General features: G+C 48.2%; 1 protein-coding gene across 10 annotated transcripts in view; it reads right to left on the bottom strand.

The window, feature by feature from the left end:
• Positions 1-23,062, bottom strand: part of LOC127005929 (heterogeneous nuclear ribonucleoprotein K-like) — a 163,981-nt gene that overhangs the window by 35,303 nt on the left and 105,616 nt on the right. The window contains exon 1 of one of the 10 annotated variants that reach the window (XM_050875343.1): positions 17,491-18,785. The exons of 8 other annotated variants lie outside the window; for them this stretch is intronic. In XM_050875343.1, the coding sequence (XP_050731300.1) occupies positions 17,491-18,307 (817 nt within the window). In that variant the 5' untranslated portion in view covers positions 18,308-18,785. Of the gene's footprint in view, positions 1-17,490; positions 18,786-23,062 lie in introns of those variants that run through there. One more of the 10 variants, XM_050875344.1, reaches the window with a different exon arrangement.

The following is a 23,062-nucleotide window of genomic DNA, read 5'->3' as shown; positions in this document are numbered from 1 at the left end:
TAAGACAGATCTACACGTCCCGAGTTCATTGGTGCCGTTAACTTCCACTTTATTACGAAACACTCAACGGTGAGCACCCCCCCCCCCTCCTCACTTTAAACAAATCGCTTCGTCAAAACGGTATAACTGCAATTACGGAGGCTAATACGTTGTGTGGCAACTGAGGGACAAGCCTGCTAGCCGGTGTCACAGGGCAGCACTGAGAGGGTGTCATGCCACATGGCAGACATGCCCCCAGCTTCACTTGGCCCACAGCTAACATAGGAATCACCTCCACCAACACTGGAAGACTTGAGTGTGCAATGCCACCACATAACACTTGGTAGTATTAGCTGTTTAAAAGCGGACACGGAGGCCAAACTTATCAGACTCCTAAAAGTGTATGTTCCTTCTTGATTACTAGGCTCAAACTACGCTTGGGCCGACATCTTACAAGCATGTGTAATAAGCTGGTAGTGCCCCAGTGTGCGGGTACAGGCCATTCCACGACGGTTATCATGGAACATCACGGTCCTTCTTGTTCAATCGTCATAGGGGATGATACAAGACCTTCAAAAAATGTCTTCAGCCATTATTACTAAACTGCAGGAAGTTTTCCACCTCTCTCTGGTATTAGTGTACTCCAGTGGTTCTCAACCTTTTGTTGCTGCGACCCTAAATTTCCCAACAATACAGCCTCGTGACCCTCAGGCTTATAATAGTTTTCCCAATACCCTTATTGCCTAAAACATCTCTCTCTCTCTCTCTCTCTCTCTCTCTCTCTCTCTCTCTCTCTCTCTCTCTCTCTCTCTCTCTCTCTCTCTCTCTCTTTTTCATACAATTGTTCTTGGACTGTAGTACGTGAGGCAGATACAGGAGAGGTATTAAGCAGCTTATCGTTATCTCTGGTCAAAATAGGTATAATATTACAGTCCCTATATAGAGTACGGACACCTAAGATTTGTTTCACCTTTCGACGCGCGTTTTGTATTTATTTCAGAGCCATAGCAGGAGTCCAATGAAACAGAGCTCCTAGGGCAGACATGCAGCTGAGAGCTTGGGGCAAGAGAGCTCTGGGAAGTTAAATGATTGATAGTCTGTGTCTACGCTATCTAGTATCGCCATCCCTCCATTATGCTTTTACTCGAGGCAATAATTTGCTCGACATCCGTTGGAATGTAACGCAAAGTGACATGATTAGTCCCATGCTCAGCCACTGTTGAGTAGAAGCACTCAGTAGTCCACATGGTCTGTGATACTAATGTGTCACGACGAGTTACTTATATATGACCTTAAAAAGTGGCATCGCTCTGAAGGTACTGAGACGTAAAAGTCTGGGTGGTTCTTTTTGAGTGTTGCTGCTGGGATGGATGGATTTACCAGGACAACACGCTGTAAAAAATTGGTAGCAGTGGTTGGGGGAAGTCTTTCTCTTACCTACGAATCCCTTCACTACCTACTAAAGTCGTAAGCTGCTTGCCTTGATACACTTGTCATAGGCTACCTGGGTAACAAAATACACAATATCCAACAGTATCAAGGAATTCTATTTCTTTTCTGTTAGAGGAGGCGGTGGCTGAGTGGTCAGCGTGCGGGCGTGGTGTCCTCTATAGGGCACGGGTTCATGTCCCGCCCGCAGCCACAAGCTGACAATATTCAATTATCGCCTAGTGGCTTAGAACTACCTGCATGATGTTCTGAAGACCACCTATCAAACCGGACTCCAGCGAAACTATGCAGTGGAGCAAAGATGACTTCCAGGGGGGCAGCATGAACCAAACAAGATGGCGCCACTATAAGCCTACACCACGAACGGACTGGTGCCGATCAGCAGGCGTGGTGGGAAAAAATAAAGTTTGTTTGTGGGGTGAGTGGGTGGCGAGTCCATAGCTCACCGCGTTGCTCTTCCTCTTTTTTACCTGTGTGTGTGTGTGTGTGTGTGTGTGTGTGTGTAAGAACAGCTTTTTCCGATATATTTTTTGTCACAAAGGTATAATTAGGAGGTTCGATTTTTCTATTTACAAATGCACGCGCGCGCGAGTGCACGAGCGCCCTCCCGCACGCACGCACGCACGCACGCACGCACGCACGCACGCACGCACGCACACACACACACACACACACACACACACACACACACACACACACACACACACACACACACCGCTTCATAGTTCAGTGGATACTACCTTTGCCTGTTACCCGGCAGGCTGTGATTCAAGTCGTGTTGATGCCACTACAAGCTTTTTTTTTCTTCCGCTGACAAGAGCATTTACTGCCTCTCCGTGAGCAACTGGAATAATAATAAGAACGTAAGAAGTCTGCAAGAGGCCGGTTGGCCTATACAAGACAGCTCCTGTAAGTTTATCCCCACCTTACCTCACTATCCATGAATTTATCCAACCTCTTCTTGAATGTATTTATGGTATTGGCAAACACAACATAACAGCCAAGCCTGTTTCACTCATCCACCACTCACCAATCCTTGCCTATGTCTTTGCTGAATCTGAATTTATCTAACATAAAACCATTGCTACGTGTCCTATCTGGCTCTTTTACAACCAAAACCCTATTGACATCCTCTTTATTAAAGACCTTCATCCATTTATAGACTTCGATCAGGTCTACTCGCAACCTTCACCATTCTAAGAGTGTAGATTTAAATGCTTCAGTCTATCCTCATAAGGCAAGTTTCTAACCCCTTGAATCATTTTTGTCATTCTTCTCTGTACAGATACTAACATCTTGATATCCATTCTATAGTAGGGGGACCAGAGCTGAACCGCGTAATCAAGATGAGGTCTAACTAGTGCTAAGTAAAGTTTGAGGATGACCTCAGCGCTCCTATTGCTTACGCTCCTCGAGATGAAACCCAGTACCCTGTTTACACGATTCATACATACATACATACATGTGTGTGTGTGTGTGTGTGTGTAATTCACCACGGCCTGATCACGAGTTTGACTCGCTTTCGCCAGCAGGTACCCTCAGACGTGGTTAAGTGTTCATTATTGTCGATCTCTGGGTACTCCCAGGACCTCACACACCACACACCCCATCCCCCTTGCTCAAGGGGGGACAGTAACTACTCCTAGTCAACGGAAAGAATCCGGCCTGAGCAGGGCTCGAACCGCCGCCTGTTTGGCCGTGAAGCCTTGCAGCGCAGCGGTCTAACCGATTGAGCTACCGGAGCGGTGTGTGTGTGTGTGTGTGTGTGTGTGTGTGTGTGTGTGTGTGTATACATACATATATATATGTATATATATATACATACATATATATATATATATATATATATATATATATATATATATATATATATATATATATATATATATATATATATATATATATATATATATATATATATACATACACACACACACACACATACATAGTTTCCCCATACTTCTTTATCATCAAACAAACTTTCCAATGTGTTATCCTGTTCTGGAGAGCTGAAGGTGCCGAGACGCTGCACGACCCTGGAAGCCGGGCTCACTCTTGCCTTCTGTTGCAGAAAGCCAACAATGGTCAAGACGATGGTCGGTACGCCCATCACGTACACCTTCCTACCCCGCCCACGTCACCGCTCCACCCCCATGGCACCGTCCCTTGCAAGCGAATTTTCCGTAGAGGAGAGGGCTTTGCTATCCCTGAGGTGAGCTTTTACCCTGTGAATTTTAACAGCGGCAAGCAAATAAAAAACTATTGTTCACTGTCAATGTGACAAGGCCGAGTAAGCGTAGTTAAGCTAGAGACATGCAAGGATAGAATTCAAAGAAAAAAAAAGCCATACCACTATGCACTTTGAACTGGTATGACTAGAGTGTACACGCGACGTAGCTAGCCAGCCCCTCCCGCCCAGGGCTTGAGGTGTGGGGCCGCCCGTTACAAGTGGGAGGTAATGAGTTTATCGACAATAAGCAAATGGGCCGTCGGGCAGAGAGCCGCCTTTGTTGTCATTCGGTAGCCATGGTAACCTACTTGAGTTGGCAGCCAAGCAGCCCCACCTCCTCGACGAGGCCGCGAGACAGCCCTCGGCTACACATGTTGCAATGTCGGCCAGACTAACAACCGCAGGCCAGACCACGTCACGTCCTAATAACAGCCGGCACTACTGTCCCTGCCTTGCCTAAGAACTCATTTTCGCTCTCATGTTGTGGGTGGAAAAAACAACAAAGAGGATATCCGGATAATAATTAACGCCCCCCTCCGCTCTCCTGTTGCCTCTAAACCATATTCAGATGTCCTTTCATTTAAGACATCTTGCCGGTGCCAAACTTTTGGATGAAGCCCGACATTCCACCCTACCTCAGCCCCAGCCTAGCCTGCCCCTCCCTCCCTCACCATGATACAAGAATGGGGGGAGAGCGAGAGAGAGAGAGAGGGAAGTTTCGTTTAGTCGGTGCAACATCTGTGGTCATATGCCGGAGAGACAGGAGGGGGAAGGAATTATAGGAGAAGGGACGGGACACAACCCCCGATTAATACCTAGTACCCATTCACTGCTGGATGGACAGAGGCGTAGGGTATCGGAAAAGCCGCCTAAATTTTACCACTCCGCCCGGGAATCGAACCCGGGCTCTCTTGGTTGTGAGCCGAGTATGCTAACCATTGCACCACGAGGCCCCCGAGAGAGAGAGAGAGAGAGAGAGAGAGAGAGAGAGAGAGAGAGAGAGAGAGAGAGAGAGAGAGAGTTAATGGTAGTAGGAGTGTGGATACGAGGGGAACATAATATTGATAGATTAACAAGTGTGGGTGTGGTTAGTGTGTTAGCGCTGTACAAAGGGAGTGTGGCTACTCGCTCCCCAGAAACCATTTTATCATGTTGCTTATGCCCATTGTCTTATACTATATATATAATAGCTAAACACCAACTGACGAAAAGGATGGCATTTCTAGCATTTTTTTACGCAGAAGCAGTGGGGAGGAGGTAGTGAGCATGAGCAGCATAGAGCCAAGATGGCGTCCGAGGAACCCATGACCTGTCCCCCTAATTACGGCTCTGGTGTGTGTGTGTGTGTGTGTGTTATACCACAGAAAGAATAGGCGGTGGCTGAGTGGTTAGCGAGCTGGCGGGGCGTCCAGAAAGAGCCGGGTTCGCGTTCCGCCCGGCGCCACAAGCTAGGATTTTTGGCCAAAGACTACCCACGTGCTGTCCTCTAAAAAGAGAATCAAAGATGAGCTCCGGGGTACAGCATGAGACAAGCAGGATAGTGCCACTATAATGACTGCGCCATAACAGGATTGGGCCGACCATCTGGCCCTACCAAGAAAGTCTAAAGACACCAAAGAATGAATGTTGGGGTACTGCATGGGAACCCTACCATGCATCCATTAGTAAACCGTGAATTTTATCATTGAACCCCCCCCCTCCCCACACACACACACACAATACAGGCGGCACCAACAGAACTTAGTCAAACTCCCGCTTATGACCTGAGTGATGGACACATCATCACCACCTAGAAGGAAATGGGAACCTTGAAAGTGCAGAACTATATAGTAATCAGTTTACTGTGAAATGGGAAAAAATACTAGCTAAGGATTTTTTTTTTTCTTTTAACTATCTTAGGATTCATTTACACCCTCGCGTATGGGGAGCAGTAGTTATGCGGGGGATTTGGCTCCGTTTTTCCGTGACTGCTGCTTCCGGTGTAAAATAAATAAATAAATGAAGCGGAGGAAGGAAGGCAGAGTGGGGTGGACGGAAGGGTCTCCAAAAATGTACCCGAACGTGGCCGTGACAGAGTGAAGACACGGATGAAATTGAACACCAAATTAGAAGATGAAATAACTGCAATACCTAATGCAGTATAATATTCAAATAATTAAGGGAAAAGACATAAAAGAGAAGCTGAACGTACAGTTTCAAGGTGAATATTGAGGAAACTGAGCTAACAAAGAAGCTGAGGTTGGAGGAGGAGGAGGAGGAGGAGGAGGAGCAGGAAAACGACGACGACGATAAGAAGGAAAAAGGAAAGGAAGAAAGCAGTAGCAGTCATGGGTAGAGGCAGTAGGACTGACTGTTAGCAGCAGGCAACGGAAAAGGGCCGTTAGGTAGCCAGCCTGCAGGTATCAAGGTATTGACGTATGAAAGGTGTGCAGCAGTCGGTGTACCAGGTAGCCAGCATACCTCACGCCAAAACTCCATTACTCCTGGTCGCCCCACACTCACTCGCTCCACACCCACTCAACGCCCACCCTCCCCTCCTGCATTAACCACGACCCCAATTTTGCACACACACACACACACACACACACACACACACACACACACACACACACACACACACGAATCCTACAAAAACAAATTACGACACAAAATTAAATCGTAGCAGAGTAGAGAAGTGCAAAGGTGTGTGGATGAAGGGTCATGGGAGGTACTGGGGTGTTGGGGGCGAGTTTGATTGGCGCAGAGGCGACGTTGTGAATAAAGCAAAGTTAACGGAGACGCCTGAGTAAACTACTGACGGATTTCACAATGTGCGTGTGTGTGTGTGTGTGTGTGTGTGTGTGTGTGTGTGTGTGTGTGTGTGTAGCGCGGGGGGAGGGGGGCTGAGAAAATAGGGAAAGAAAGCAGAGACGAGAAACGCGTCCAAAGGAATATGGAAAAGGAAATGAGGACGGGGAGAAGGGAGAAAAGGAAGAGGAAGATAAATTATGAAGGGATCTTGGCAAATAAAACTGATGAAATGACGAATGAAACAAGGAGAAAAATTAGAACGAATATGGGCGTTGTAGTAGGTGGACGGAACACAAAGAGTGGAGTATATGTGGGTGGAACACAAAGAGTGGAGTAGCGCTAAAACACAAAGAATGGAGGGGGGAGGGGGAGTGGACATAAACATGTGTTAATAGCCCAGAAACTGTGCTAGATCGGCGTCGCATGACGAAATGCGACTGTGACGCCGATAAAAAATGGGGGTGGGGGGGAGTGGACACAAAGAATGGCTTAGAAGAATAGAGTAGGTGGATGGAACACGAAGACTGGAGTAGGTAGGTGGAACAAAGAATGGAGTGTGGGGGGAAGTATAACGCAAAGAAAGGAGTAGAGGGGTGGAAAGCGGAATAGGATGAAGGTGAAGCGGGAAACGAGTGTGGATCAAAAGAGGGGGACGCGGTGTGTGTGTGTGTGTGTGTGTGTGTGTGTGTGTGTGTGTGTGTGTGTGTGTGTAAGAAATAAATTGATTGAGGTTAAGGAAAACAGAAGACAGTGGCAAGGGAATTAAATTTTAGGAAGTCGAGGAGCAGACAAAGAAAGTAGAGTGACCGAGGGATAAGAAGAGGGGAATAGGAGACGAGGGGGAGGAGTAGGGTGAAAAGGAGGGGAGAAAGGGGGAGGAGGTAGGGAAAAACAGACATAGCACTTGGTTGTGAGGTACGGGGGGAGGGAGGGAGAGGGGGAGGGGGTGAAAACAAGGGGTCAGGCACTTCTGAGAAAAGAATGTACTCCTCCTATGCGTCACGCTCGCAGTATAGCCAATGTCGCGCGCGCGCGCGTGTGTGTGTGTGTGTGTGTGTGTGTGTGTGTGTGTGTGTGTGTGTGTGTGTGTGTGTGTGTGTGTAGATGGGGGGATATAATGATAGGTGGAAGACACGTTTAGGAAGTAGTAGATAATGCAGGAGGATTGCATAGGCTGTAGCGGGACAATGGAGTCGCCGCCTGCCATCTAGTCATCATTACATGTAGTTTTAGCAGACCCTGAGTTGGGTGGGCGAAGCGTCGAGCTACACCGACAAGGACTCAACGTCGACCTCTATAAGTCTTCTCTCACTCAAACGGATAAGTAAACCGTACAAAATAATGGTTGATAAGGACTTTTTAATACAAACTGACATGTCACCTTGTCAAGGAAAACACACACACACACACACACACACACACACACACACACACACACACAGACAACAGAGGATGGGCGAGGTGGGGCAGCCGGTGAGGAGTGTCGGAGTCCCGGCCTAACCCCTTCCACTGATCGATTGTGTGCCTTATTTACTAAGTCCCCGCTCCCACATATTTGTAGGAGGTAGTTACTCACCTATGCAGGCAGGAGGGTTGGCAGTCACGTAAACTCTCTCTCTCTCTCTCTCTCTCTCTCTCTCTCTCTCTCTCTCACACACACACACACACACACACACACACCGCTCCGGTAGCTCAATCGGCTAGGGCGCCGCGCTGCAAGGCTTCTCGGCCAAACAGGCGGCGGTTCGAGCCTCGCTCAGGCCGAATTCTTTCTGTTGACTAGGAGTGGTTACTCTCCCCCTTGAGCAAGGGAGATGAGGAGTGAGGTCCTGGCAGTACCCAGAGATCGACTATAATGAACATGCACTTGCTCGTGTCGGGAGGGTACCTGCTGGCGATTACGAGTCCAACACGTGATCAGGGCGTGGTAACACACACACACACACACACACACACACACACACACACACACACACACACACACACACACACACACACACACACACAGCCGCCTGACGAGGAAACAGCTTGCCTACGAATCCATGACCACTACGACAATATAAATTATACACGACATAAATTAACCACCACTTACTATCGACCAGTGTGTGTGTGTGTGTGTGTGTGTGTGATGAAAGGTTTTGAATAATCCCCTACAATAAAAAAATAAAAAATTGTAATAATAATAATAATAATAATAATGAGTTCTTGGTCCAGCTACCCGTCCTCGCACGCCGGAGTCCACCTGGCCGGAAACTGTTAGCTCAACCTCTTCCGGCCGCAGACCCCTCACTTCCGAGTCACAGCGGACGAGAAACCTTATCACCGGACCTAAACACACACACACACACACACACACACACACACACACACACACACACACTCGCCCAGTACTATCACAGCCGCCTGCCTGCCTCCCCTCCCCCGCCCAACACTTGACAGCCCCCCTCCCACCCAGGTAACAGCCGGCAAGGGGTGAAGGGAGCGGGACAGCGGGCCACACCTTGCACCTGGCCCACACACGTACACCCCAAGGCCAGCCAATGACGGGCTGCTGTACAAACAAGTTTCCTTTACTTACTCGCACAACTGATACGCCACGATGCATCTATTATTATTAGTAGTAGTAGTGTCATATATTAGTCTGACCTTACTAGGATATCGATTGGCCGGTGGAAAAAGAGAGAGAGAGAGAGAGAGAGAGAGAGAGAGAGAGAGAGAGAGAGAGAGAGAGAGAGAGAGAGAGAGAGAGAGAGAGAGAGAGAGAGAGAGAGAGAGAGAGTTTTCTGGAAAGTTTCGTTTAGTCGGCGCAACATCTGTGGTCATATGCCGGAGAGACAGAAGGAAAGGAAAAGGAAACAAATATGAAAAAAAGCCCGCTACTCACTGGTCCTAAAAAGAGTTAGAGGAGTGGCCGAAAGATAGGTCAATTTCGGGAGGAGAGGTGTCCTGATACCCTCCTCTTGAAAGAGTTCAAGTTCATATATATATATATATATATATATATATATATATATATATATATATATATATATATATGTGTGTGTGTGTGTGTGTGTGTGTGTGTGTGTGTGTGTGTGTGTGTGTGTGTGTGTGTGTGTGTGTGTGTGTCCCCCCCCCCCCTCTCTCTCTCTCTCTCTCTCTCTCTCTCTATATATATATATATATATATATATATATATATGAAGAAAAAAAAATGAATAGATTACATTGCTGAGCTGACAAGTCATCTAAAGGACCAACTTTACCTTCACCGGTACCCGCCAGCATGAAATAACGCCCAACACCTCCCGCCAATACCGCAGCGTGACGCGGGGGCGGGCGGGAGGGGGGTGAAGGGTCACGTAGGGTCCTCAACGGGGCGGACAATGAGCGCCTCGCCTGGCCCATAATGAAATATTGACTCCCGATTGATTGAGGGTTGTTGACCACCAACACAGAGATCGATGGCCGCCCGTGGTAGCCAAAGTGTGTGCGCGTGCATATGTGTGTGTGTGTGTGTGTGTGTGTGTGTGTGTGTGTGTGTGTGTGTGTGTGTGTGTGTGTGTGTGTGTGTGTGTGTGTGTGTGTGTGTGTGTTTCACCCAGGGTCTAATCACGTGAGACTCGCAATCGCCAGCCAGCACCATCCTCGTTTTGAGCTTGAGCTACATTCGCACGTATCTTTGGGTGCAGGGAACACCACACACCACATTCCACCCCCCTCGCTCGGCGGGGGAGAGAGAGAGAGAGAGAGAGAGAGAGAGAGAGAGAGAGAGAGAGAGAGAGAGAGAGAGAGAGAGAGAGAGAGAGAACTTTTCGGTCTGAGCACGGCGTGAACCTCAGCCTGGCGGGTGGCAGTTGCACAAAGCAGTATGTTTCGCCTGTTCTCGAGTTAGAACTGCTTATAGCCGGCATCTGATTGATCACGTGCCTCCATAAAGCCTACTTAGAAAATTGGCAGTACACTCAAAGGATGCAGCGATATAAACACTACCTATTCGCGTAAAACGAAATAAGAATGTATTTCTTTTGATATCAGTGTGGTCTAAACCAGACCTTCGGAGACAGTGGCGATCATAAACAACTCCTGAGAGCGTCTCCTCGTAATGGTGATATTCCCTGGGACATTAAATACATTTGTTTCGTTATGAACACTTGCATCCTGGCCATCCTATAAGAGATTCGGCCCACCTTCCTAACTTGACACACCGCACTCCGCCAAGACCCTCCACCGCACACCTCACAGCAACTCTAAATTCTCCATTTCTGCAACATATGATACTCAGCTTAAAGGTTGCAAAACAGTAAATAAACTATTTATTATTAATATTTACTTATTATCATTATTACTATTATTATTATTATTATTATTATTATTATTATTATTAATACCAAACAACCAGCGTGACTAAAATTCCCCATCAACAGAAAACGAATCCACCGACCCAGCTGCTATGAGTTCATATAGGTCAAAGATATTTCGAGGGGCTGAGGGGAAGGGTGAAACCATACGCCCCAAGACTAACGTTGTCGACTTCGCCGTCAATCTACTACTTAATTAACTAGGACATCCAGGGTAACGGGTGGGTCGGCGGCGGCGGGAAAGACACCATGGAGTAGAAACCCACATAAAGGGAGCCAACGAGCATGCAGACCCCCTTCCAGCCCTCCAGTCAGCCCCCGCGCCACGCCACCTCAGTTCATCGACTCCAAGGGCCCTGTCAAGTTCGATCCCCGATACTACTGCGTCACGCTTGGCTCGGCTCAACGGTGTGTGTGTGTGTGTGTGTGTGTGTGTGTGTGTGTGTAATTCACCACGGCCTGATCACGAGCTGGACTCTTTCGCCAGCAGGTACCCTCCCGACGAGAGCAAGTGCTCATTATCGTCGATCTCCGGGTACTGCCAGGACCTCACGCACCACACACCCCATCCCCCTTGCTCAAGGGGGGACAGTAACCACTCCTAGTCAACCGAAAGAAGCCGGCCTGAACGGGGCTCGAACCACCGCTTGTTTGGCCATAAAGCCTCGCAGCGCAGCGCTCTACCAATTGAGCCACCGGAGAGAGAGAGAGAGAGAGAGAGAGAGAGAGAGAGAGAGAGAGAGAGAGAGAGAGAATGATTTTGTAGTGGTCTTGTATGAAGGGTAGGTGAGGTGGTGGTGGTGGTGGTGGCGGCCTGTCTGGCGGTGTGGCTTCCACAGGTAAATCCATAACCCACTTCCCCCTTTCCGTCCCGCCCCCGTCCTCCGCTATCGACATGACCCATTCCACACGCAAACCCCAACTCACGCACGCCACCCACCCTCCTCACCGCCACCGCCACAACGAACAACACCTTCCCTCAACCGATAACTTTCACCAACGCCCTCAACGACAAAACTCATTTTCGTCTTATGGATTACCTACCTAATTACTTATCACCATAACGACCACCAACGGCCCCGGTATGAATAACACTTTCCCTGAACTTACCTGTTTTACTATGTAGCACCCTCAACGACAAAACTCATGTTCGCAGACGACCAAAATACTGCGAACACATAATTACCTCGAGTCAGGAAGTTTCAATTAATGGCCCACCAATCATGAGCATGGCCACCGTAACCTGAAAATCACGATCGACACAAACATATAAAAAGAAGCACAATTTCCATCTATCTGTGTGTGTGTGTGTGTGTGTGTGTGTGTGTTGTTGTTTTAAGGCACCCCTGACAACTGTTCCCACGGTGAAATACTTTTCACCACCAACCCTCGGCGGCCGTGCAAGTGTGAGTTTAAGACGCACCTGGAACATTTTTATAATTAAAAAAATAATAATAACGTAGTGACTCCCACGAGGTGGTCAAAACTGATCACAAAATCACCCAGTCTGCAACCTGATTGGGTCGTGCAACTTGACTTTCTTTAGAGGGATCTGTCACTGTAACGGCTACCAAAGAGCGAGGCTGCAATTCTGGGTCTGTATTCTAAAGACGTTTTTGGCTCACAAAAAATATTTCCCAATCCCATAAAGTAGATTAGTTGGGTTCTCATGAGTGTTTTCCCGTTCATCGTGCAAACGCCTTGTGAAACGATAACTCGGCGGCTCCTAACTTAATCCATGAAAATACTCACAACCTCTACGAAGCCCTTATCAAATGTGGCTGTGTAAGCCCCAGAATGTTGAAAATAAGGGTCCTGGGTTCTTGGAGTTCTTTTCCAATAGGGTCGGTGTCCTCTTGGGTTTGTGAGTTATGGTTGTTCGGGAATTAAGGTCCTAATTGTTGCTGGTTATTTGTGTCCCCCCCCCCCCCCAACACCACACACACACACACAATATTTACAGACCGCTACTCACTTTAGGGGGAACCGCTACAAACACCCATAAGCAGCTTGGTCTCTCACGTATAATTGTGCAGTGTATTGTTCATGTCGCTCCCACACAAAACTTAGCAGCGTATTAAGGCTTTTTGTATATTTTCAATACAAAAGGAACGATACTAAATTTGAGCTGATAGTCCGGATTCCATGTAGGAGAAAAATACATCTTTCCATGAATGTTACATGGCACCATAATCCTTTTAAAATGCAAGAGTTCAGGAGACGCTTTGGCCTTGGGGGCTTTGAAAGGCTAGTTGGGGGAAGAAAGGCCAGCCAATCTTCGTTCCGATAAGATGTCCACTGATAGAGGAGGAAGGAACGATAGCGTTGAGTGGGGGTGAAACGGTGGATGGAGGCAGAGAGGATGGGGACAATCAACCAGGTAAATTTCTATGTACTGCGGCTGTTAAGAATAACAATCTTTATGTTTATGGGGATAAACGACGTCGGGGTTCCACAAAGCATAGTATAGTACTATACCCTCTAGACCAGGTTATTAACTCTTCACTACCACGCCCCGAATAGGAAATTGTTCCTTCCCTTCACGCCCCTATTGCATCTTAAGAAGTTATTGGTTGAATGAAAAATCAGATTAGTCCAATACGAAAGAAAAGGACAAGAGAACGGAGCCCACAACGAAAAGTATACAGGACGAGTTACACTTCCCTCTGAGTTTCGGGAGATAGGGAGGGGAGCAATAAGCACAGAAAATGGTAGGCCTATGTAGACTAAAGATTTATAAATCTATTAAAGTTAGTAAAGGCGATATTGTGCATTTTTTTTATAAACTTGTCAATATTAGAACACCCCCTTGTTAAAAGAATGGCAAATATCAAAATTTCCTACTTTACCCCCAGTGCTCGCTATCCCCCTGGAAATGACTAACACCCCCCTAAAGGGAGGAGCGCCCCCTAAGTTCAGAACCACTGCTCTAGAGGCCCAACAAAGGTCATTCATTATAACTGCACCAAGTTGCGAACTTGAAGTGGTGAGGCACGCTGCTGGCAAATCAAATACCTCTTGCTATTTTTGTTGTTGTTGCTCTTGGTATTGTATCCATTCACGTATGTTGGCACATTCCTGCCATGTATACAAATTCATCAAAAACAAAAATGGTTGTCAACATTTGCGTGCATCTAATAAGACAATGGTACAGGTGAGCATTTTGATACTCGTGAATTTAGCTTTAACGGTTTGAAATAAATAGTTCATTAAGGGATTAATCACTTAACCCCGGGCCTGTTCTGTTATTTCGATGATGGTTCAATATGAGTCAACGTTGAATGCTTCTTGAGACTTGGTGTAGTGGCGGTGTACACTAAACCACATGCTTAAAAATGAGACTAGATGAGGCAATGTAATGCCAAATGTTTAATGAGGTTGTGAGGCCAACTGCTTATTAATTTAGACAATGAAGCGGCAGTGTAAGGCCAAATTTTATTGAATGATAAACTGCACTGCCGAATGTGTTTTGCCTCCCTCACATGCCTCTGGGGCTGTGGCAAGACGGGAATGTCCTCGGCCAGTCATAGTGGCACCGACGCCACATTACTTCAATTATTCAGCGCCTTCGTATCGACTAAACACTGGCATACACGTCTCTCAGCACGCCTCCCTCATATCACACCTTACTCGGCCACACCAGCAGTCACCGGAGCCCACATCAGAAATTCCAAAACCTACCAGCGATGTACGTCCCTTTAGCCATACCCAATCATAAGACTTTGCCCCTACACCACCCACCCTGCACACCCCTGCAGCCCATGAACCACACCACTGTCCATACACCCCTGCAACTCCTCTTACAGACCCCCAGCGTACATACCCCTGCTACAACTAAACACACCATCCACAAATTCCACTTCTGCAGCTGCTCCTAAACCATAACCCAGGCTGTTCATCCTTCCAGCTTCTCTAAAACGACACTTGGGTGACGTATATGTACACTACCCAATCGGCATACTACCCAAACTGTACACCCCCGCAGCTCCTCCTAAACACAACCACACAGACTGTACACCTCTGCATTTTCTCCTACACCACACCATTCAGTCTGAACACCCCAACTTAAACCATACCACACAACATGAACGGTACCGCATCTCCTAATAAACCACACCTGTCTGTTCTATGTCCACATCACCCAGTCTGCACATCCCTGCAGCTCCCCTAGCACCATATAAAGTTGCAGCATACGCTTAACTGTGTGTGGCCTCGGTGCTTATCGCTTTCTCATCGGCCATTTACCCTGTGGTGGGCACCAAATTGTTACCAACAACCCACTATCATGGGACATCGGGCAGGTGTGACATCCATGTCACCACATTTCACCTTCCGCAGGTTTCGCCAGGTTCCTATTTATTGACAAGCTCGAAAGAGGAAGGAACTGCTGGGCGACCTAAGCGCAGACTGCTTCTGGCCGGGATCGAACCTAGGTCCATGGGTACTTAGCTAGGCGTGCTAACCACCACTACACAGATGAACCACTGCTGCCTACAATTTCGATGCGCGCGCGCACACACACACACACAGTCACCAATGGTCTCTATACGTCTTGCTAAACAATCGCTATGAATACGAGCAGAGAAATTCCCGACAAACTAACCACCTGCACTTGAGATTCAGAAAAGGATGAGTCCAAAACTATAAAACTATATAAATCGCCTTGTGTGTGTGTGTGTGTGTGTGTGTGTGTGTGTGTGTGTGTGAGAGAGAGAGAGAGAGAGAGAGAGAGAGAGAGAGAGAGAGAGAGACAGAGAGAGAGAGAGAGAGAGAGAGAGAGAGAGAGAGAGAGAGAGAGAGAGAGAGAGAGAGGGGGGGGAATTCGTCCTAAAATAACTCATTATATATATACATATATATATATATATATATAAATATATATATATATAAATATATATATATATATATATACATACATACATACACATTTATTTTTTTCCCAAGAGCCTTATTGCCAACTGGTTCCCATGCCGTCGTCAGACATGTGACTTCCCATCCCCTTCCCTGCCAAGCGACTGCCTTCTGTCTGGTGTTGACTGACGGTCGTGCATGGACCCTGAATCCTGCGGAAGCCCCATATTGATTCATGCACTCTAACTTCCCCGCACAACTTGTCTTCATGCTCTCTTCTCTAACTTCAAGATATCTTAGTGTCCTCGCCCTACTATCACCTAATCGGTATAACGAACAGGTCGAAATTCTATACACTTTACATTGTGAAAAAAAACTGACATTCATAAGGGATAAGGATTAGTTGTCGGGCGAAGTTCTTTCCTACACTGGCTTGGAATGGTCACCCCGACACCCTCACCATACTACCATTTTCTGTAGCTATTGCCTAATATAGAAAACGTACCAAAACGCTTTTTCTTTCTTGCATGAGTTATCCTTCACTTCACGGACAGGTGTGGTGGCGGTGGTGCGTCAAGCCCCAGCACCATTCACCTTCCCTTTCTGGTGTTCGCCACCCACGGAGAAACCTTTCCCCATAATAAAACCCCGTGCTGCCTGCCCCGACCCTCCTACGGCATTATCGTCCTAAAGTTAAGAAATTGTCCACAGTTACTGTGGTCTATTTCTTCGACGTGGCATTGTCCTGAAAACCGTGTGTGGCTGCCTTGCCTTGCCTTGCCTTGCCTTGCCTTCGCTGTCCGATCTCCCGAGGGAACCATCGCCTTCCACACTCGCAAACAGGCTTCTGGGGATCCAGAAACGAACCACTAACAAAATATTTGCTAAACATTACTAACCATTAGTACAAACGTGTGCTGACACACACACACACACACACACACACACACACACACACACATGCACTCGCGCGGGTAAATGCAAATATCTATTCTATACCCTCGATGACGTATATATAAAAGGCACAACTGTATAAAAAAATAAGTCATTCAGATGTATCGTTGCTGAAGTAACTTAGAACTTTATAAGATATTCCAAGATAATAATTGTCATTACCACTTCTGCTTCACACCACCGAACCCTCTCAGAACGAAGGAAAGGAGGAGGATCTGAAGATGTGAATTAGCCTTTTCTAAATTGCAACTCTTCGCGGGGTGGCTGGGCCCACAGAAAAAAAAAAAAAATAACGGATGGGCTAGTGTTTTCCTACCTTTTGTTAGCGATGCTAGCAAAGGCTTATCTAAGTTACTTGCAAGCCCCTCGGCTCACCATGGAGGCGCTTGGAACATCTACTTCCACCACGCGTTGTCTTTACTAAGGCCACAACACTACTGACGCAAAGATCTACACTGGGCTACGTATAAGCCTTTGTTATCAGAATGTTTGAGGAGGAAATTTGGTACCTGAAAAGGGGTCGTGCGTTACATGAATCTTTACAAAAAAAATACGAGGAAAATTTGAGAAAAAGGGGGCCGGGTGGTGAGGGTGGGGAGAAAGGAAGGGTGGAAGGACAATACTTGCTCCCAATGAGAGTAAGAGTAACGTGGACCAGGATGCATGAGGAATGCCAGTTTGTGAAATACAATGTTCTTATGGGCAGTCAGTGCAGGAAGAGGTGGGCTAAGAAAAGGGGACGTCACGGCCATCCGATGAGAACTGAGGATAACAGTATTGAGTCAGCTCAGCCGAGACCTGTAGTAATGTGGAGAAGCATCAGAGGTGAGTTGGACTGGAGGGCGGGGAGGGGAGGACGGGACAAGAGCAGTGATGGTCCTGAGCAAGACTGACCTGAAGGAGACGGAGAGTCAAGGTAAGCGGTGATGCTGGTAGTAGTGGTGGAGGCTGTTTTGGAGGCAAGGTCAGTGTTGGCGTGGGTGGTCATGACTGTGTTGGGGTAGAAAGCTGTTGCTACTGCCACTGATGTAGTAGTGGTGGTGGTTGACGTGAGAGCAAAACAATGGTATGGACACGACGGGAGGGGCGACGAGGAGCTGGAACAGTTACTGGAGGGAGAGGCACTGCACGTGCAATACTGAGTAGGACTAGTGTCACATGACTGGGCGGGGTGGGTAAAGGGTGTTAAGTGAGACGGCGGGGGGTAAGGAAATGTGGAAGTGGATGGAGGAGGCGGACCGAGGGAGGCAGGAGCCCCGCCAAGGTTCCCTCCGGGCATGGCCACGTCAGTTTTGTTGAAGATTGCGGCTGCTCGCAATTGAAGAGCCAGCGTGCGGTCCTCCTCCGATTGGTTTGAGGGGACGGAGGTGGGCGAGGCGGAAGCAAGGCCCGACGTGGGAGAGTGGTGGTAGTGGTGAGTGCCTCGCCCGCATGACGTGCATGAGATACAGGCTGTGCAGGGATCGTGCCTGGTGGAGCAGACTTGGGGCGGTGGCACTGAGAACATGAGGGACTCAACAGGCGGGTGGGCCACGGCAGACGGCCCGGGACTGTCTGTGAGCTGTGTTCCATACACCTGCGTGGAGGTGGGACCAGCAGATGTGTAACTGCCGTACATGGCAGTGATGCACTTGGTGACACACCAGCCGGGATAGTACTCTCCCCCAGCCTCCACCAACAAGCCGCTCCTGGTAGTACACGAGTCACGCATACACCTCACACGCCACACACGCCCACTCTATACACGACCCGCCAGTTCTTACTACTTGCCTGGCCACCACGCCCCTCAGGATTCTCGAAGGAGGCACGCACGAAGTGGCTTGCTTCACATATGAATGAGACAGGTGGTTGCCTTCTCTCACCAACGTATTCACTGCTAGAAAACGATATTAATAATCAACTGGGCACGCTGTCGAAGTCTGGACCAATAGCCCAGTGGCAGAGCTGTCATCACTTGCTCCCCGCGAATACCCTTGCAAACACTGCACGCCAGGGGTCATTAGGGCTCGCCACACACTATGAAGTGCCTGCGGGTGGCGTGTGGCCCGTGCAAGGCGTCACACCTGTGACCCAGTGCCACTGTGCGGCAGTCAAGACAACAGAGGCACTGAGTGCGTGCGTGCTGGCGCCTGGGACGGGGCGTCAAGACCGATGGAAGGTCTGCTAAGGCACTGATGCACAGCCGCCGTACCCCGCCTCTTGTAGCCCCGCCCCGCCCTTACCTTGCCCTGCCCGATACCACCACCTCAAAAATGCTATACTAAGCTCCCTACCCGACCCCTGGCGGCGAGCCATCACAACTTGCCCCACCCCCCTCAAAGCAGCCATAACCATCACCTCCAATACTATATACTCGCCAGACAGCTCATCCACCACCCCTCAACCTGACTTACAGCCACACCCTCTCCATCTTATGCATCCCTTGGGTAACACTTTGCGTTCATGGAAAAATGTAGGTAAGTGAAGCAGTCCACCTCTACGGAAGTTCCAACTGTGCTTGACTTCCGGAGCGTCGACTGGTCACCGACTTCTGATAAGTCTCCCCCCAACCTCTCTCTCTCTCTCTCTCTCTCTCTCTCTCTCTCTCTCTCTCTCTCTCTCTCTCTCTCTCTCGTGTGTGCGTGTGCGCGCGAGTGTGTGTGTGTGTGTGTGTGTGTGTGTGTTTCTTCTTACAATCCCTGTAATCTGTCAAGCTTATGTAAGTCACCAGCACTGACGGTCGGGAGGGACAGGCACAAAAATGTATGTGCGAGTTGTGATCCGATGGAAATAAGACTCGATTAGTTTGAAAGCCTTCACATAGTAAACTGTGCGCCTCCTAGACGTTTAAGCAGAAGCAGCTGCAGAAAAATATATGCGACAGCGCGTGAAACGTAATCAAAGATTGTAGATGCCCATTCCAGAAACCATCCCCTGTTACTTTTAATTAACTCTCACTCCTGAAAAGCACAAGACAATGGCGTGGAAGGAGGACGTGATAAGGTCAAGAAATCAAACTGGAAGCAGCGGAAGGTTTCCTACGCAACATCTACGTCTGTCGTCGAGTAAAGGGGCATCACACTGGGCTAGTTTTCCTCCGACATCCTACCTCTAACCTTCGATTTCAGCCAGTACCGCCGACACCTGCAGCACACACGTTTGTTTACGTTTATCTCCAGCTCCAGCAACAATGGCCGACCTCTTCAGGACGGCGGGCTTCTATTCGAGAAGAACTGTCGCCGCAGCGCCTGTACTTCTTCACTGCAATGAGCTTAGAGCCGAGAAGAAGAGGCGTGTGTGGAGGCAGCAGTGGTTAGCAAGGACAGAACTGTTTGGGGCTGTTATGTTAAGAGGTCAACTGTCAACTTATGTTGTTCTATTATAAAGTTTTGTTTTGGTTTCTTTTTTTCTTCATAATCCTTATTCTATTGCAAGTTATGCAATAATAAAATCACTATGACAAACTATTTTGTTTCTTCAAAAATTTACATAAAGTCAGTTGACTTCGAATTTTCCTCCAGCAAATCGGTTCCTTCCCGACAGCTACGGGCTGCAAATTTGCCCCAACAGTCGGCGGAAAAAGTGCTGGAGGTGGGCGGTACCGCCGATTAATCGGAGGTTAAAGGAAAAATAGCCCAGTGTGATACCTCCTTAAGCCGTAAGTTTAATTATCGCTGACTTTGGACAAGGAAGCAGATGAGCACAATATTTTCACACACACACACACACACACACACACACACACACACACACACACACACACACACACACACACACACCATGACTAATAAGCTGCACGGGGTGAGGCAAGTCCAAGCTATATTTAGGTGGTCAATGCCGCCCTCCCACCCCGTGCACACCCCACGCCACAGCAGCATCACCGTACTGCTCCGACCCATACTCGAGTACATCCACCCGCGTATCAGCCGCCCCAGCTATCCTTACGTTACCGGCAGCCTACACACCCTTGCCCTAGAGTAAGTGAAGTATACATGTATACTGCCTTAGCCTCCTGGGGGCTGACGGTCTCCCCAACTCTCCCTGTTGCTTGGCGGGAAGTCTGTCTCACACACTCATTACTCGCCCTTTTGTTGAATGGCCCCCGGCTTCATCAAGCTAAATGCGCTAATTAATAGCAAGTGTCCATCCCATATTTTCCTCCCTCACTTCTCCATAGCAGAGCAGAGGGGAGAGGAGGAAGCGTGGCACTCCTGTGTTCACAGTTTAACCTACTCAAATTATTTAGTTAGGAGATTGTTAAGGCTGTGTGTAATTCACCACGGCCTGATCACGAGTTGGACTCGCTTTCGCCAGCAGGTACCCTCATGACATGAGCAAGTGCTTATTATTGTCGATCTCTGGGTACTGCCAGGACCTCACACACCACACACCCCATCCCCCTTGCTCAAGGGGGGATAGTAGCCACTCCTAGTCAACGGAAAGAATCCGGCCTGAGCGGGGCTCGAACCGCCGCCTGTTTGGCCGTGAAGCCTTGCAGCGCAGCGCTCTAACCGACTGTGTGTGTGTGTGTGTGTGTGTGTGTGTGTGGTGTGGTGTGGTGTGGTGTGGTGTGTGGGTGTGGTGTGGTGTGTGGGTGCGGTGTGGTGTGGTGTGGTGTGTGTCCATCCAAGCCTCTCTTCAGCTCCAGCCGCACCGCCGTGATGACGCGTCGGGAAGCTGCTTATCGTTCCCAACAGCTTCAAGGTAAACACAGCTGACGTCACTTCCTCACAGGTAAACAAACAAGTCGTCCCAGTCCTAGCCGCTCAAGACCTGGCAGGAGGAAGGTGCAATACTGGCCTCCAACGCACCCTACATTTTTGAAGGCGTAACAAGAGTGTTCTAGTGTGCAGATCATTCAAAGCATGGTTAATGGCAGTGTGTAATACCGGCTTCCAACGCACCCTACATTTCTCTGGGTGTGACGCGGGTGTTCGGCTAGTGTGCAGATTGCCAAAAGAATGGTTAATGGCACAAGAACGAGAAACAGAAACCTTGTCTGTATGAAAGCTGGAGTCAGGAAAACCAGACTGGGCATTTTCAACTTTCCTACGACTTTCAACCAGAACCGTCAAAATCTTCTCCAACATCTACTCGAAATAAAAAAAAAAGGTCCCGTCTTCACGTTTATTCAATTATTTTTTTCTCAATTCATGAAACAAATAAATTTTCTATATTCCAAGCGAAAAAAAAATATGTCCACGTTTTCTATGATTATGTAGGAAGATTGTTGAACAGGAAGAGGAGCAGGAAGAGGAGGAGGAGGAAGACAGGATGGGGGAGTGCACGTGGAGCAATGAGGTTGTCAACAAAGAAAATGTCAACACTGCACAGCCGCGTGCCAGCGACAGACGAGGGAAAAAATATGGCACAGACAAGCAACATATTTCCTGTGGTCACTCCCTCTCTTAAGGATCTTTACAAGGTAGGACACGAGAGAGAGAGAGAGAGAGAGAGAGAGAGAGAGAGAGAGTTTTAGGAAAATATATATTATATGCTTTCACTAATGACGAGGAGGAGAAAGAAGAAAAGCTGATACAAGGCAGATGAAAGAATAAACCCTAATTTTAGACTCATTACAAAGTCCTTCGACAGATCTCTCTCTCTCTCTCTCTCTCTCTCTCTCTCTCTCTCTCTCTCTCTCTCTCTAGTGTGTGTGTGTGTGTGTTCGGGAGAAGACCCTCTATCAGCGTTGAGGTAATGTTGGGGATGAAAGGAGTTGTGTAAGTGTGGCACAACAAACACCTCTGCCTCAAGTATCACTGCACCTATAAGAGTTAATCAGACACGCCCCGGAGAGAGGTAGGCAGCACAAAGATGGAACGAGGGAGGGAGGGAGTGTACGGGTGGCAAGACGGACCGTGCAAGCGGGGTAGGACATATGTAGCATGCGTGTGTGGCTGGGTGGCTGTGTGATGGATAACTTGGCTCCAAACGAGGAAGGCAGCAGAATTTGCGTCACCCCTTCCCAAAACACACACACACACACACACACACACACACACACACACACTGGCAGCGCCCAGAACTTGAAGCAATGTATAACGCAGCCAGTATTAGAGCGCTGCAAAGTTCCCCAGATAAGACCATATTCATCCCTCAGTATCACGCGGCCAGGGCATGGGGTTGTAGGGTGCACCACCACCGCGGGAAGGGATGCGGTTACACTAATGAGATTTGTACTAATTATGTTTGAGCTGTCACATGTTTACGAAACGCAAACTTCAACAGCCTGCCAATCAGTGCCACACACTATTGCTTCCCCGTCACTCAATTAACCTGCAGACCACCAGGTTTGCGAATAGAGTGTGAAGGGAACCATGCATGGTCATAACTGGACAAATGTTATGTTTCTCCTCTCTCCCTCTTCCCTCGAAATTATAACATTAAATTAACGAGTTTGTGTCGTAGGAGCTGCTAAGGTGGGTAGGTGGAAAGAAGGAAGCTATGGGAGAGCAGAGCACAAGCGGGGGGCGTGGTAAATGGG

This window comes from Eriocheir sinensis, chromosome 31, assembly GCF_024679095.1.
Source record: "Eriocheir sinensis breed Jianghai 21 chromosome 31, ASM2467909v1, whole genome shotgun sequence".
NCBI lineage: Eukaryota > Metazoa > Arthropoda > Malacostraca > Decapoda > Varunidae > Eriocheir > Eriocheir sinensis.
Note: the sequence above shows the minus strand (reverse complement) of the source record. Positions and strands in the feature narration are given on the sequence as shown.